Source organism: Stenella coeruleoalba (assembly GCF_951394435.1).
Source record: "Stenella coeruleoalba genome assembly, chromosome: 12".
Lineage (NCBI taxonomy): Eukaryota > Metazoa > Chordata > Mammalia > Artiodactyla > Delphinidae > Stenella > Stenella coeruleoalba.
Window position 1 is genome coordinate 77,063,321 of NC_137158.1, and position 14,331 is coordinate 77,077,651.

A 14,331-nucleotide genomic window follows, 5' to 3' on the forward strand; every position below is an offset into this window, starting at 1 on the left:
AGTTCTTAAAGTCAAGAGCCAGGGGTTAGACATCATTGCTTCCCATTTCCTCCACTGGTAACACCTCCACTCTTTGTGGACTCGTATATTCTGATCTCTAAGTCGAGGTGGGGGTCACTGAGTTAAAGGCTGGTTACATGGAATGTGTGTATGGTAGAAGGAGGGGCATATGTATAGTCATGACATTGTGAAGTAGATGAAATTTGTTCTTAAATCTTTAATACATTTATTTATTATATGATACGTTACAGGTGTACAGCATTATAATTCAACCACTGGGTACACTACAAAGTGATCACCAGCACAGGTCTAGTTACCATCTATGGCCATACAGTTGACCCCCTTCACCCGTTTCACCTACCCTCCCAACCCCCTTACCCTCTGGCAACTACTAACCGGATCTTTGGATCTATGAGTCTGTTTTTGTGTTATTTTGTTTATTAGTTTCATTTTTTTTAAATTCCACATATGAGTGAAATCATACAGTGTTTGTCTTTCTCCATCTGACTTATTTCAGTTAGCATGGCATCTTCAAGTTTCATCCATGTTGTCACAAATGAATTTCATTTCAAAAAAGGATTTCGTTCTTTTGTATGGCTGAATAGTATTCCACTGTGTATGTATATATTACATCTTCTTTATTCATTCATCCATCTATGGACACTTAGGTTGTTTCCATATCTTGGCTATTATGAACAATGCTACAATGAAGGGGTGCTTTAGATATATGTATACATTATGTATATTATACATATGTATATACATACATGGACATTATACATAGTATATACTAAAAGTATATGTGTATATATATATACACATAAATACACACATATATATTTCCTAATACAAGTTATTGAAAACTAAAGACTTAAGAATATTAAGGTAAACATGACTTCTTAAATATCTTCCCAAATGGCAAGCTCTAGACCAGATGTCTACAGCTTTTCTGTGGCCCTTCTTTTCTGTGAAGGACCAAATAGTAAACACCTTAGGTTTTGCAGGCTCTACGGTTCTCTGTCACAAGTACTCAGCTTGGCCATTGTAGCACAAAAGCAGCCGTAGACAATACGTATGTGGTAAGCATTTTCATGGTCCAATAAAACTTCATTTATGAGCGCTGAAATTTTACATTTCATATAACTTTCAAACAAAGTATTTTCCTTCTATTAACATTTTTCAGCCTTTTAAAAATGTAAACATCCTTCCTAGCTTGAGTGACAAAACCCAGAGAGTTGAGCCAGATGCGGCTCACAGCCAGTGGTTTGCAGAACTCTCATGCAGACCCTCAGGATGACCTTGGCAAACAGTGGACAGGTCTCAGGGCTGAGTGTGAGTTTGGCTGAGTTAGGCAGGCAAAGCTGTCACCTCAAGACGCAGAAGAGCACAGCTTTAGCTTATCATCTTTAATAAGGACCCTCATTAGCTCTTTTCACTAAGGAAAAAAGGGTGACTCTGGCTTTCTGCCTATTTTCTGAGCCTGAAAACCCCTTCCATCTGATTTTCCTTACATTCAGTATGTTTTAGTTTAGAATGCCAGTTTTCCTTCTCTGCCTTTGGTCCAGTTGGTGAAAAAAGGAGATGCCAATGTTTTTATGAGGGTTTTTTTTCCCTTATCTGACCTTTTATCATCAGTAATGGTGATAACAACAGTTACAGAAAACCACCAGTCTTTAACGGAAAGAAAACTTAATCAAGATCAGAAGACCTAGGTTTCATCCCCTATTTGTAACTACCACCTGAAAATTACTTAAACTCTCTGGACATCAGTTTACTTACTTGTAAAAGAAGGGTCTTGGAGATCTGTTCTAGTTGTATGAACAACTGGTTCTTCTTTTTATAAATATCATTTTAATGAGAAGCCTTAAGGTAGGAAATAAGTTCTGCTAGAGATGTGGGAACATTATGGAAAGATATGCCAAAGTAGGGGAAAAAGCAGATTTAAACAGTAAATTCACATTTGTATTTTTGTATTTACTGAGTTTTATAGTAACAAAGTATTCAGAATAAACTCAGCTATAGTAGTTTTTAACATGTTTCTTTCTCTGGAAGATTCCATAATTTAGCTGGATAAAGAGCCTCTGGTTTACATCCACTTCCTTGAAAGAAAAGAGAAGAAACACATTATTTAAAAAATTTCTGAATTAAGGCTTTTCAACCTGAAGATGGTGCTATGATCCCATTTTGAAATTCAGCTTTGATTTCTAATTTAAATTCATAGGAAAAAACACAGTTCTTTGATTTAGTTTATTTTTATTCAGAGGTAATAAGTTTAAATTATTTCTCTTTATTTTTGTGTTTTATTATTATAATGGGAGAAACTGTCTTCACCATTGGAAAACCTACTGTAGTCACTCTGTGTGAATGCTAAGTACTTGCTTAGACCAAATAATAATCAACTTCATGTCTTTTTTTCTTTTAGATTTTTCTGCTTACCTTCAGCAGTGCGTTCCCTGTGACTCTCAATCAACTTATTTTGCTGTTGCTGTTCTCAGATAAAATTGCTTCACTGGGAATTAGGTGATGAAGAGCTGAGGATAAAAAAAATTCCATATGAGAATGATTTCAACCTCTAGTTTGTAATTATCAGGTAAAAAAAGATTTCCTGGAATTAAGCCACAGGAACTCTGGCTTAAGTCAGAGCTGTCAGCTGGGAAACAAATTTCCAGACGTTTTGAAATTTAATTCACTGAATTTTTCTTGTAACTGGATTAGAAAATATGATTAAGCAAAGCAGGATATTCTTTTACTGGATCAGTCTGACTTTGAATGAAGGAAATAGATACTGAAATCTTAAAGCAGAAGAAAGAAAGGGGGCTTTAGAGCTGTTACCCCTTGAGGGACTTACAAAGAAAAATATAAAAGAATACACACCCTGGCCATTTTTTTTTAAACAAAAGAGAGAGTGACATTTTATTTTGTTGTCCATGAAATTGTTCAGGTAGCTGCATTTTTACCTTAAACTCTGATGCTAGACTACTTTGAATTAAAAACCCACAAATAGAAATTAAGTGTTTATCAAAGTACTCCATAAATGCTTGCCAACTAGTTCTTTGTAATCACCTGTCGAGTGACTGTGCTGGAAGTATTAAAAGCTGGTATGCGTGCGGTGTGTGTTCAGGGATATATATAATTCCACACAGTGCAAGACTTTAAAAAACTGATGAATATAATGTTCAAAAAGAAAGAAAAAAATGAACTTTTGGAACTATCCAGTACGATAATTTTTTTTTTTTTGGATAATTTGAGGTCATGTATGTGAAAATGCATTAGGAATTATGACATTTTTATGCTAATGTGAAACAGCAGTACTGCTACTATTCTAAGCAACAGTGTGTATATTACAGTATCTTAGAGGCTTTTTGAAAATTTTTCCAGGGACTTGTTTCAATATAAAGAAAAAGTAGTAATAGAAAGAATAAGGAAAATTATTTCTGGATGCTTTTAAAATTAGGATAGATCTCAAGAAAGATTAAGTCAGGATCTACATGAATAGTATAAAAATAAAAAGGCTTTAGGGCAATTGGTGCCTTATAATAAAGGAGAATTATGCTTGTAAGCATATGAGCCTAAGTATTTGTTGCTTTCTGCATCTGTTCCTGCACATAAACTTCTTATTTTCTGAAGGAATTCCAGTGACCTTGGCCATAACACTAATCAGTCTTTTATTTCATTGCTACTCATTAGAGATTAAAATATTTCACATTAAGCTTGGTACCTTTTTTTGTTTAAAGAAAAGTAAATTTCCTCTTTATAGCTTACATCTTGAAGTTACTCACTATAAATTTATATAAATCAGGCATAATGACAATTTAATAAGAACTTCAATCCTATTCATCCCATGAGAATACTACTGTGACGTCCTTCAGAGAGCTTTGTGATTGCTCAGTCCTACGCCTAAGCCCTATAAAATGATGGCTTTGAAATGCTGGTCAGGGTAGAGTGAAAAGCAGTTGCTGGCAATAGTAGCCAACCCTCAGCCAGTACCAAGTCCTGGTTCAGCTCTAAGGGCAAGAGCACCTGGTGGAGACTTTGTCGGCCTCAAGGGGCTTCAGCACCTGAGACAGCTCTAATATTCTCCTTGGAACAGAAAGCTTCCTAGGAAAACTACTGAACAAGGTAAGCGAAAACTTTACCTTTCTTCCTTTTTTTCTCCCCCTGCCTCTGGAACTTTTCTCAGGGTATATTGAGTTTTTCTTTCTCTTGAAAAAGAATTTTACAGTGTTCCTCCTTTACAACAACAAAAATACAGGTTTGTAAGTCACCTGGTAAGTGTAGAAATGCCTCAACTTCCCACATATGAATGGGTTTTCTGAATTCTTTAGTTGGAAAATGCTTTACCTTGCTTTTTGTTTTACTCAATGCCCCTTTAAAAATAATGTGTTAAAGTAGGGTTTGGGTTTTTTTTTTTTTTGGCTTGTATATAAATTTTTGACTGAAGGTTCAGTGGATACATTTGTTTTGGAAGTTTCAACTTGTTTTTTAGTGCTGTTCTTTCTATTTCATATGTTAGTTATGTGAACTTAAAAAGCATTTATTTTCCTCTTTAAATTTAAATGCTGTGAGTTTTACAGACAGCACAAGAAACAGACATCAAACTCCTACATTTCTATTTAGAAGCTATTTAGAAATGAAATGTGTAAGTGTATTAGATGTAAAAATATACAGGCTTTGTATTTAATATATTTTTCCTTTTATGGCAAAAATTATTTCAGTGGTAATATGTGGTTCAATGATTTTTTTGTATTAATTTTCACTACTAATTGAGTTAGTTTGTTCAAAACCAAACTCTTTATGGAGATTAAGCTCCATGTTAATTGTAACATCTACAATTAAAAGAGGAAAAAATGTATATACAAAATAATTTTATAAAGATATGTATATACATATATACCTACATTATTAAATAGATGACACTCCAGTTTTATATTAATCAGATACTAAAAACTTAGAGTAAAAGAAGAAACTTTAGTTTCTTGAAGTTGTTTCCTTAGTTAGAAAAAATACTAGACATGGATGTTACAACTCTGTTATAAGGAAATTGTCCCTATAGTTACTTCCAGTACTGTAAGAGTATTGCATTCAATATATGCTTGTGCCTAGTGAGAGACAGGCAGCAGTTGGAAAAGATCCTAATTTTTATTCAAACACCATTCACACACACAAAAACCTTTTTGATTTAAAAAGTAATCATATTGCAGTTTAACCCTTTCTGTATGATGAAAATTACTTTTTCTAAACTCTGCAAGAGCCTTAAGACATTACTGCTAGACACTCAGAATGACCTTACTGGAACATCTGTGGTTGGACAAGCTGATGTGCTTCTCTCCCCTTTGAGGTGCAGAGAGATGGAAGCGAGAAGCAAACCCCAGCTACTCCTGGTCCTGATATTTTTCAGCGTGCTTTTCTCGCAGACCCTGGCATGGCCTCTTTTTGGAGCACCTTCTGCTCTAAGGTAGGTTCTCTTTCAGTTTAGACAGTTGAACATTCCTTCTCCATGGAAATAGGAATTTCCTATATGTTATTTTGGACAGCTCAATTTAAAACATTAGGTATTACTTATTTAAATCTGTTGGTTGACATGTTAAGCAAGCTTTTTTCAACTTCAGGTCCACATGATTATTCTGAGTCTTGGAATTCACTCTCAGGGCCAGAGAGACAGTGTCAATGACTAGTTTTATGGGTAGGGTGGATCACATTTCCAAGCAAGGCAGAAGGAAGGTTTGATTTTCCTTTCATTCGAAACCAGTTTTAGATGAGTAATGAGCTATTCTCCATTGTCATCTCTGTTCAGTTCAGTTTCTGTTGGAAAAATAGGTGTCCAGTTGCCTACCTCATTTTAGTTCATTTTTTTATCATAATATAATTTTATTTCATGTTCATAGAGAATGACAATCTTTTATGGGATTATGTACTTTATATGTTCCCTTCCCATTATCATCAAGAATAAGCAATTGGTGATTAAGAGGACTAATTTGGAAAAATGAACTGATCCCAGGAAGTAAAGAAATCTGGATTTACTCCTTCATACTTTTATTAAAGTGAAAATTTGCAGCATAATTATACTTTCTATTACTTCATCAACTAATTCAAAATTGGGTTTAGTTCATTTTTAAGATCAGTCGGCAAATAATCATAAGATGAGTAGTTGATTAGTGGAATATGCATAAAATCATGTTGGACAGATTAGGCAGAATCAATTTGTCAATATTAAGGATTGTGGGGTAATTGATCTACTGAGACATCCTCCCCCAATGAATGAATTTTAAGGGACTTGGTTTTTTATCGTAATTCCTTAGTTTTACTGCTCTCTATGTTGTGTTTCATATTTCAAGTTCATACAGTATAATAACTCACCTTTAAAGCTTTATCTGAAATAAATTTATGCTAAGGAAGGAGACAGTAAATGGAAACTACATTAGTTTCCTTCCAGTTTACAGGGACTACTATATCTAAGCACAAATAATCACTTCTTTGCTTATTTTCTTATTCCTAATTCTTTGTTCAAGGTAGGCTTATGCTCGATAGAGTAAATAATCTCTTAGCTGTTAGTGGTTCTCTGTGAAGTCTGTTTAAAGCCAGATCATACATTGCTTTGATAATTAAATAGAATGAGTCTATCTGAATGGTTATATCACAAGAGATGAATAATCTCAAGAATGCCGAAGTTTGCATTGATTGCTAGGCTTCATACTCAAAGAGGGCTGCTTGTTACTCTCTACCAGCTACTGCCTCACCAAAAAATACACAAGTGCCCGGCAGGCGACACACTCCTTAGAAGTTTACCCCAACAGTGAAAATATGCACACACATAATTTTAACAGTATGCTGGTGTTCAAAATGTGCATGAATTCACAAGTATAATCATATTCCATGTTTAGGCATGTCTATGCTTAGTCTCCCAGTAAAGCATCGTATATCCCTTATTAAAATTGTGTTACTATGTAAGAATGGAAACAAAAAAGCTCGACAAAATTCATTGAATTTGAGTAACTATTCAGAGATGGAGAAAGTCTTCGGACTTGGTCAATACATAGAAATACATCACACCAAGGTGAATCTTTGAAACAAAGTTTAGGGACTTAGAGAAGGAAAAATAGTTAGTACTCAGGTCTTGAGAGATGTTGAGACGAGTGATACTGACCATCAACAAATACATGAATTGCTCCCAATTTTCATATTGAATATAAAAAATTTTCCAAAGTTTCTATTTTGCATAAAATCTTTCTACCTGTGAACTTTGCAAAGTGAAGCTATTGCCAAAGAAGTGTACTTTGCTTCATGCTCTGAAAGACTGAACTAAGTAGCTCTTCTGGTACATAAAGCCTGTCAAAGTTGTATGGCATGTATTTTATGGGGTAAACAGAAATTCCACTATTTATACTCTCGTAAACCATAGAAGCCATTAAATCAATTATGCTATCCATATATTGTGAATGGGTGATATATCCTAAGATTTTGAATAACTCATTTCAGATGTTTGTAAAACCATAAGCACTAGCTTCTGAGAAATGAATGTATTATACTTTACAGTATTTTTTCCTAACAGGATGGGTGACAGAATACCTTTTGAAGGAGCAAATGAACCTGATCAAATTTCATTAAAAGCAGACACTGACGTTTTACAAAATGCATTAGCTGAAAATGACACACCTTATTATGATGTATCCAGGTGAGTTCATTTTTATTGTTTTATTTTAGAAAATGCTTTTTTGAAATCTAAACATTTTGTTTTTGTGTCACCATGAAGCTACTCTCACAGCATAGCGCTACGAGTTTCCATGTGTCATGGCTTCATTCAGCCTGATTTGTTGAAGCTCTTGCTGCTGTACGTGATTTTCATGCAGAGAGGTTGTAACAGGCCAGGCTGAGCAACTCATCCACTTATATTCTGTTGCATAAATTTTTAGCATCAGAAGGTGTGCCAATTCTTGTAAAACTATAGCATTTATAGCATTCAAGAGTTTCACCTCTATGTAAAGAAAAGGTGTCTAATAATAAAAGCTATGCATTTCACGGAACCATTTGTCCAGAGCAGCATTCCAGTGTAGACAGGGTAACTCTATAGAAAAGACAAAGCAAAAACTATTTCTCATTTGGATGGAAAATTTGGTTGATATGCTCTGTGATCCCTTCTATCTTAAGAGATTTTGTTTCCAAATATTTTGGCAGAAGAAATAGCAAAAGGCATAAGAGGATTTTTTGCTAAAATCAGGAGAATTTCCCTTTGCATATAGCTTTATTCAGAATAGAAGAAATAAAGCACCATAAATAAATAGAAACTAAATATATTTTCCCACCAGTATTTCTTAGGAGAGAATTAGTTTTATAGGTTCTACCAGAGAATATTATTTTAATATTGAGATATGCTTCTAAAAAAGCTAATTTCTTTAATTTTTCAAACTGTAGGGCTGGAAATATAGATAAAAGTCATTAGAGTAAGTCAATAGATTATACTGTTTATTGGGTTGTTAGAAAACCTCCTTTTGGATTTAAGTTTACATGAGGAGCTCTCAAATAAGTTGATGTTTCTTTTGTATCTAATGAGCCAAAATGATATTTTAGCAAACTATTTACAAAATAATGACTATACTTTCTTCCTTGTTTCAGAAATGTCAGACATGCTGATGGAGTTTTCACCAGTGACTATAGTAGACTCTTAAGTCAACTTTCTGCCAAAAAGTACCTTGAGTCCCTTATTGGAAAACGAATTAGGTAAAGTGAGTTTATTATTTTTTAAAAACATGTTATGATTATTAAATTTGACAATGATATTTTCACTGTAAACAACTAATTTTCTTTATTTGAAATGGATAACTCTTGATAATGTTTAATTTAGTTATCAAATAATTTATATTCTTCAATAAAATGTACCAGGCCCATGGATTAAGAAAAGAAGTTTTCCTAGTAATATCATACTCATTGGCTCCAGACACACTTGTTTTTCTTAAATAATAATCATTTATAAATCTGCAAACAAACTGAACTAAACACAGTAAAAAATAAATAAGACATAGTACAAACTGAAGCAAAATTTAAGGTTAACCTTAGTGTTTGTGTTTTACTTCCTGCTCAAAGCAAACATTGGAAGATTCTGTCTTTAAATGGCCAATAACTGAATATGTAGAAGATACTACTCAGAGTGGCATAGCTTCATAAAGAAATATTTATTTTTTAAAGAACTTTTCCTTCCAATGGCAGAACACAGCTTCAAGTAGTCCCCATTTTTTTTTTTTTTTTGATAAATTATTTGCTCAGTTAGGACAGAATGTGTCTAAAGGCACTCCCAGTAAAGGCCAAAGTATGTTGAATTATTCCTTGCTCCCCTATCCTTAGGCTTAGATGCATTTTTCTTTCAGTCTTTTTTTTATAGAAAATGAGTTGGGTGTTGGAATTCATTTTTTTCTGACTCCAAGAAATTCAGACCTTTGGTACCTTTATCATTTCTTGTTAAAATTATTTGGTCTCCTTATACTCTCGTTTCTTAGCAATAGCATCTCAGAAGACCAGGGACCAATCAAACGCCACTCAGATGCAGTCTTCACTGACAACTATACCCGCCTTCGAAAACAAATGGCTGTAAAGAAATACTTGAACTCAATTCTAAATGGAAAGCGGAGGTAAAGAAACAGAGAGCTTGCTAAAATGAGAAATTGTAAACGACTTTCAAAATAGAAGCTGCATATGGAGATGTCTCTCTCTCTCTAGCTCTGAAGCAGTAGTTCTCAACCTTGGCTAACATTAGACTACCCTGGAGAATTTAAAAAATACTGATGTCTGAGCCTAACCCAAGACCAAGTGCCAGGAAACTAGTGGTTCTAGGGATGCGGTTCTAGACCCTGGTATTTTTTAAGAGTTCTCCAGTTGTTTCTACCGTGCTTCCAGGGTTAAAAAGGATGACTGTAGAGACATCTAGTCTGAGTCTGGGAACAGGTTTTATCAAAAATGTTGATTTTTAAAACATGTAAAGGGCAGTCAACTAGCAATTTGGTACCACATGGAATTCCCTTTACCTGCATATATAATATCTGCATTTTACCGAATTAAACCATGAATTATTTTGTCTTCTCAGATTCAGTAAAACCTATGTCTCTCCGTGGTGTGTAAATATCGGAGCACAATATATAGGACATGTGGTACTCTCTCTTTTTATTCCAATTATTTTTGTTTAGATGGTGAGTATGAAGGACAATTCTGTTTGGGTGAAATCAGGCAAGATGACTCTTTGCCCACCAGATTATAATTCTGTAAGAAAACTTTTAGACACTTGAAGATTGAAGAACAATTCATAGGTAATGACTCATCTGAAGGAGAATTGTTTAGCTCTTAGTGCACTTTACAGAGAACCTAAAACAACCTGGGTCACACATCACCTCTCCTTTAGAAGCTTTCTCATCCAAGAGCCTTAACATGCACGATTCTCTCTTTCTGGTCTGCAGCAGTGAGGGAGAATCTCCTAACTTTCTCGAAGTGATAGAAAAATGATGGCAAGTTCTTTGGAGCAAAGCTGCTGACAGCTTCCCAGTGGTGAGTATCACTGTGCGTTATTATATTCTAGTAGCAATCATCTATTTAAGTAGGTAAGAGTCACTTGGTGAAAAACATCTTAGAGTTCTCTCAGTGAGACCTCATCTAAGAAGGACGCTTCTATCTGAAGTGGACCCCAGCTTAGTAAACAGCTTGAAACGATTCGTGCATTGTTCTGATAGCATGAGAGAGAAATCTCACAATGAGTAAACAGTTTGGTATCTCCTAGCTTCCACAGACTCATTCTTATCCTTCTGAAGAGATATGAAAAAAGGAGACTGACTCACACTAATGAGAAAAACTGGCTTTCTCTTTGATAGTCAAGCCATGCTTCTTCTATTAATTTAAGGTATAGTCCCGTGATTGACTATTAGCATCTCATTTAATTTAAGTATAAGGAAATACCATAAAATGACAGCGTGGCTCGTTATTGTGAAAATACCAAGACAGTCTGGGTCTCACTGTGTTTCTTAAAACATAGTAAACCTCATGCAGCGAAAGTCAAATTTAGCTTATTTTACCTATGAAGTGAGTGTAGGTACAACGACTCTAATAATATTCACTGTAAAATATTTTTTGAGTAGAGAAAACATGAATAGATTTTATCCTTTGTTAAGTGATAAGATTGTTATCAAAATTGTCTTTATGTGAACATGGATACAAGGCATGTTTCTTTCCTGAGTTACATTACTGTTTATATTAGCTCATAAAATATTTTTATAATGCTTGGTAAGCCTTTAAAGAAATTTTATAGCATCACTATATCAGGTTGTCAAAAATTTCTCTAAAGGACTCCAAATAAATGCTTTTGGTTTTGTGGATCCTATGGTTTCTGTAACACCTGCTCAACTCTGCTACTGTCACATGAGAGATAACCTGTAAGATACACGGTCAGGGGTGCTATATGTGCTTATTCCTTACCATGCACAGACATTTCAGAGAAACAAATTCCTCAAATGCTCAAAAAAGAAAGCAAGTTACATATAGCTTCTCGAAAAAATGTTTATAAAAATAAGGTTTTTCCAATAAATTAAGAAATACAATAGGCGCTACAATATAAAGGAGGATTAATTACTCTGTCTTTTTATGAGTTTCCATCCTCCATTCTTTGCCTTTTTGAATGGGTGATATTGGACAGATTCTTTTAACAGGAAGTTTTGTTGGTCAACCAGTTGTGAAAATTACAAATGGGTAATTATTTATGACTAATTAGAGAACCCCTTCACATTCTGGCTTCCTTTCCAACAATAAGTCCTTTGGAAGATTCCCTCTTGATATCCCCAAATGCTATCCCCTCTCAAAAGCTGCTGATGAGGGGCTAGGAGAAATATTGATCAAATGAGTGGAGAAGTAAATGAAAGTAAGAGGCTGTAAATAAAAATGTTTTCATGCTTGAATCACCATTACTTTCTTTTTCAGAATTCTTGAAGGAAAACGATAAGCAAAGTAATTCTATTTTGAGTTCTACATAAGTAATTCAAGAAAACAACTTCAATATCAAAACCAAATAAAATATGCCGTGTTGTGAATGTTGTGATTTATTTTCCTCTGATGTAATAACTGTGATGTTTACATTGTAAATATTATTTGTGAGTTCTAAAATTTGTCTTTAACTCATGAGAATCCTGTGATTTCATATGCTGTGTATCCTTTCTAACAAAAATATATTTAATGATAAGTAAATACTAAGTTACTTCCAATTATATGAGGCTTTTTGGAAGGGTAGTAATAGAGCAAAATTGATGTGTTTATTTATAGGACGTACTTAACTATTCAAAAGAGTGGAGCAGATAATCAGCACATCTAAATTGGAATGTTGAGCAGATAGGATGCTATGTTAAACAAACTTCAGAGTGTCTAAGAGAATACCAAAAACAGAGACATTCTTCAGAAAAGGTTTTCAGAAAATGTTGTAGGTTTCCGCATTCTTAGGCAGCATTCATTTTGAATGAGATTTTTACATCTCTCAATTTTGGATCTCTTATTGCCAAAACTCTCTTCAGATCGAATGTTTCAGTTAAGGAGAATGGCCTCTACTTCTGACACCGGACTTTTCGTTTATGCTTGTGTTAAGTATGTGTAACGTGTAAACTGAAAGGAACATTTGTTTTTCAGTGATAACTATTTTTTCCATAATCTCTCAAATAACGCTTAGGTCATATCAGCTTTCTTCAGTGAAAGCACTTTTGGAGAAACAACTATTTTTCCAAAATGATTGTAAGAAATTAAATATAGAAAATAAAGACCTTTGGTTATCATTGCATACACTTTCTATTGTTTTGATTCTTTTAAACGATGCAGCAGTACTTCATTTTAGCTCTAAGTTTCCAGGAACTAGATAGTTTTTGTGATGTTTGAGGTAGGATTATGTTTGATTTGGGGTGTGTCCTATACTAACTGTGACTTAAATAAGAGAGAAATTTCTTTCTCATACAAGGCCAGAAGTAAAATGTCAAGGGTTGGTTTGATGGTTCTGCTCCATGAAGTCCTCAGTAATCTAAACCCCTTCCAGCTCACCCCTCATTTCCTAGGACAAGGCTCTTTTCTTCATGATCCAAAAATGCAGCTAGAGATCCAGCCATCATACCCACATTTCAGGCAGCAGGATGGAGGAAGGGGCATGGAAGAAAAGGGAGCAAAGAGTACATGCTGGTTCTCTCTTAACTGATATCTTACTTGAGTATAATAGAGTTCTATGGTCACAGTCATTTGCAAAAGAGACTGCGAATTTTTTTTTCTGGATGGTCATGTGCTCAGCAAAAGACTGGGGTTCTATGAATATAAAAAAGGAAAGAAGAGATGCATGCAGGGATTTTTGAAAATCTCAGGCTATGCATCTTAAATTCTCACCAAAAAAGCTTAACGAAATGACAAGGAAAAGTGGGGGTCAGGTAGACCCTAACTATTAATGACGAATCATCATCACAGGCAAAACTTTGCTTGGTTTCATTTGCTAGAATTAGAACAAATGACTATATAAGGAGAGACTAATCTAGAACTACTAGTAGTTATAAAACAGTTTACACAAGTTGAAGTGAATTGGACTATACCTTTTGTTCATATCTGATTCTGCAAATTATTAGATCTTTGTTAAATGACTTTTCTATGCAAATCACTGCAGTGAAAACAGAAAACGTCTAGATGTTATTTGCACACAAGGAGCTTATAAAGATCAAATGGGGGCATAATTGTAGTGCAATGTGAATGTGAATCTAAAGAGTTTTAATTTTATCTTATTAATGGCAATATTTTCAACTGATTTCCTGTTCCTTCAAGAAACATTTGTTGAATGACTATGATGTACTAGGTGGATATCTGAGAGATGAGTGTTCTGGGCATAGGCAAGAGCAGGTGCAAGTGAGGGAACAGTCCTGACACATCTGCACAACAAGAAAGGCAGTATGGCTGGAGCAGTATGAGCTGGAAGAGAGCTGAGGAGGAGATGAGGTCAAAGACGTTACCAAAGGTCGGAACTTGTGGGGCTTCACTGGCCCCCACAAGGACTTGATGAGTGAGATGAGGAGACATTGCAGAGTTTTGGACTTTCTGAAATGCTTTTTAACAGGATCATTTTGGCTGCTACACTGGGAATAGGGTGAAGGGGTTCTAGGGGTGGAAGTTGGGACACAAATGAGGAGGCTACTGCTATAAATCACATGAAAGATGATGCGACTACCAGGGCACCAGCAGTGCAGGTGGTGAGAAGTGGAGTCTGAATACATCTTGAAAGTGGAGTCAAGTATTTTGCTGATAAATGAAAGATAAGAAAGAGAAAAGTCCAGAATGATTCCAAGGTAAATGACC

At 34.7% G+C, this 14,331-nt stretch overlaps 1 protein-coding gene across 1 annotated transcript; it reads left to right on the plus strand.

Annotated features, from left to right (window-relative positions):
• Positions 1-5,348: 5,348 nt before the first annotated feature.
• Positions 5,349-10,485, plus strand: VIP (vasoactive intestinal peptide; the record flags this gene model as incomplete). Its single annotated transcript, XM_079939713.1, has 5 exons — positions 5,349-5,455; positions 7,550-7,672; positions 8,611-8,715; positions 9,489-9,620; positions 10,440-10,485. 5 exons carry the CDS (start codon positions 5,349-5,351, stop codon positions 10,483-10,485), a joined length of 513 nt encoding a protein of 170 aa, XP_079795839.1.
• Positions 10,486-14,331: the final 3,846 nt, after the last annotated feature.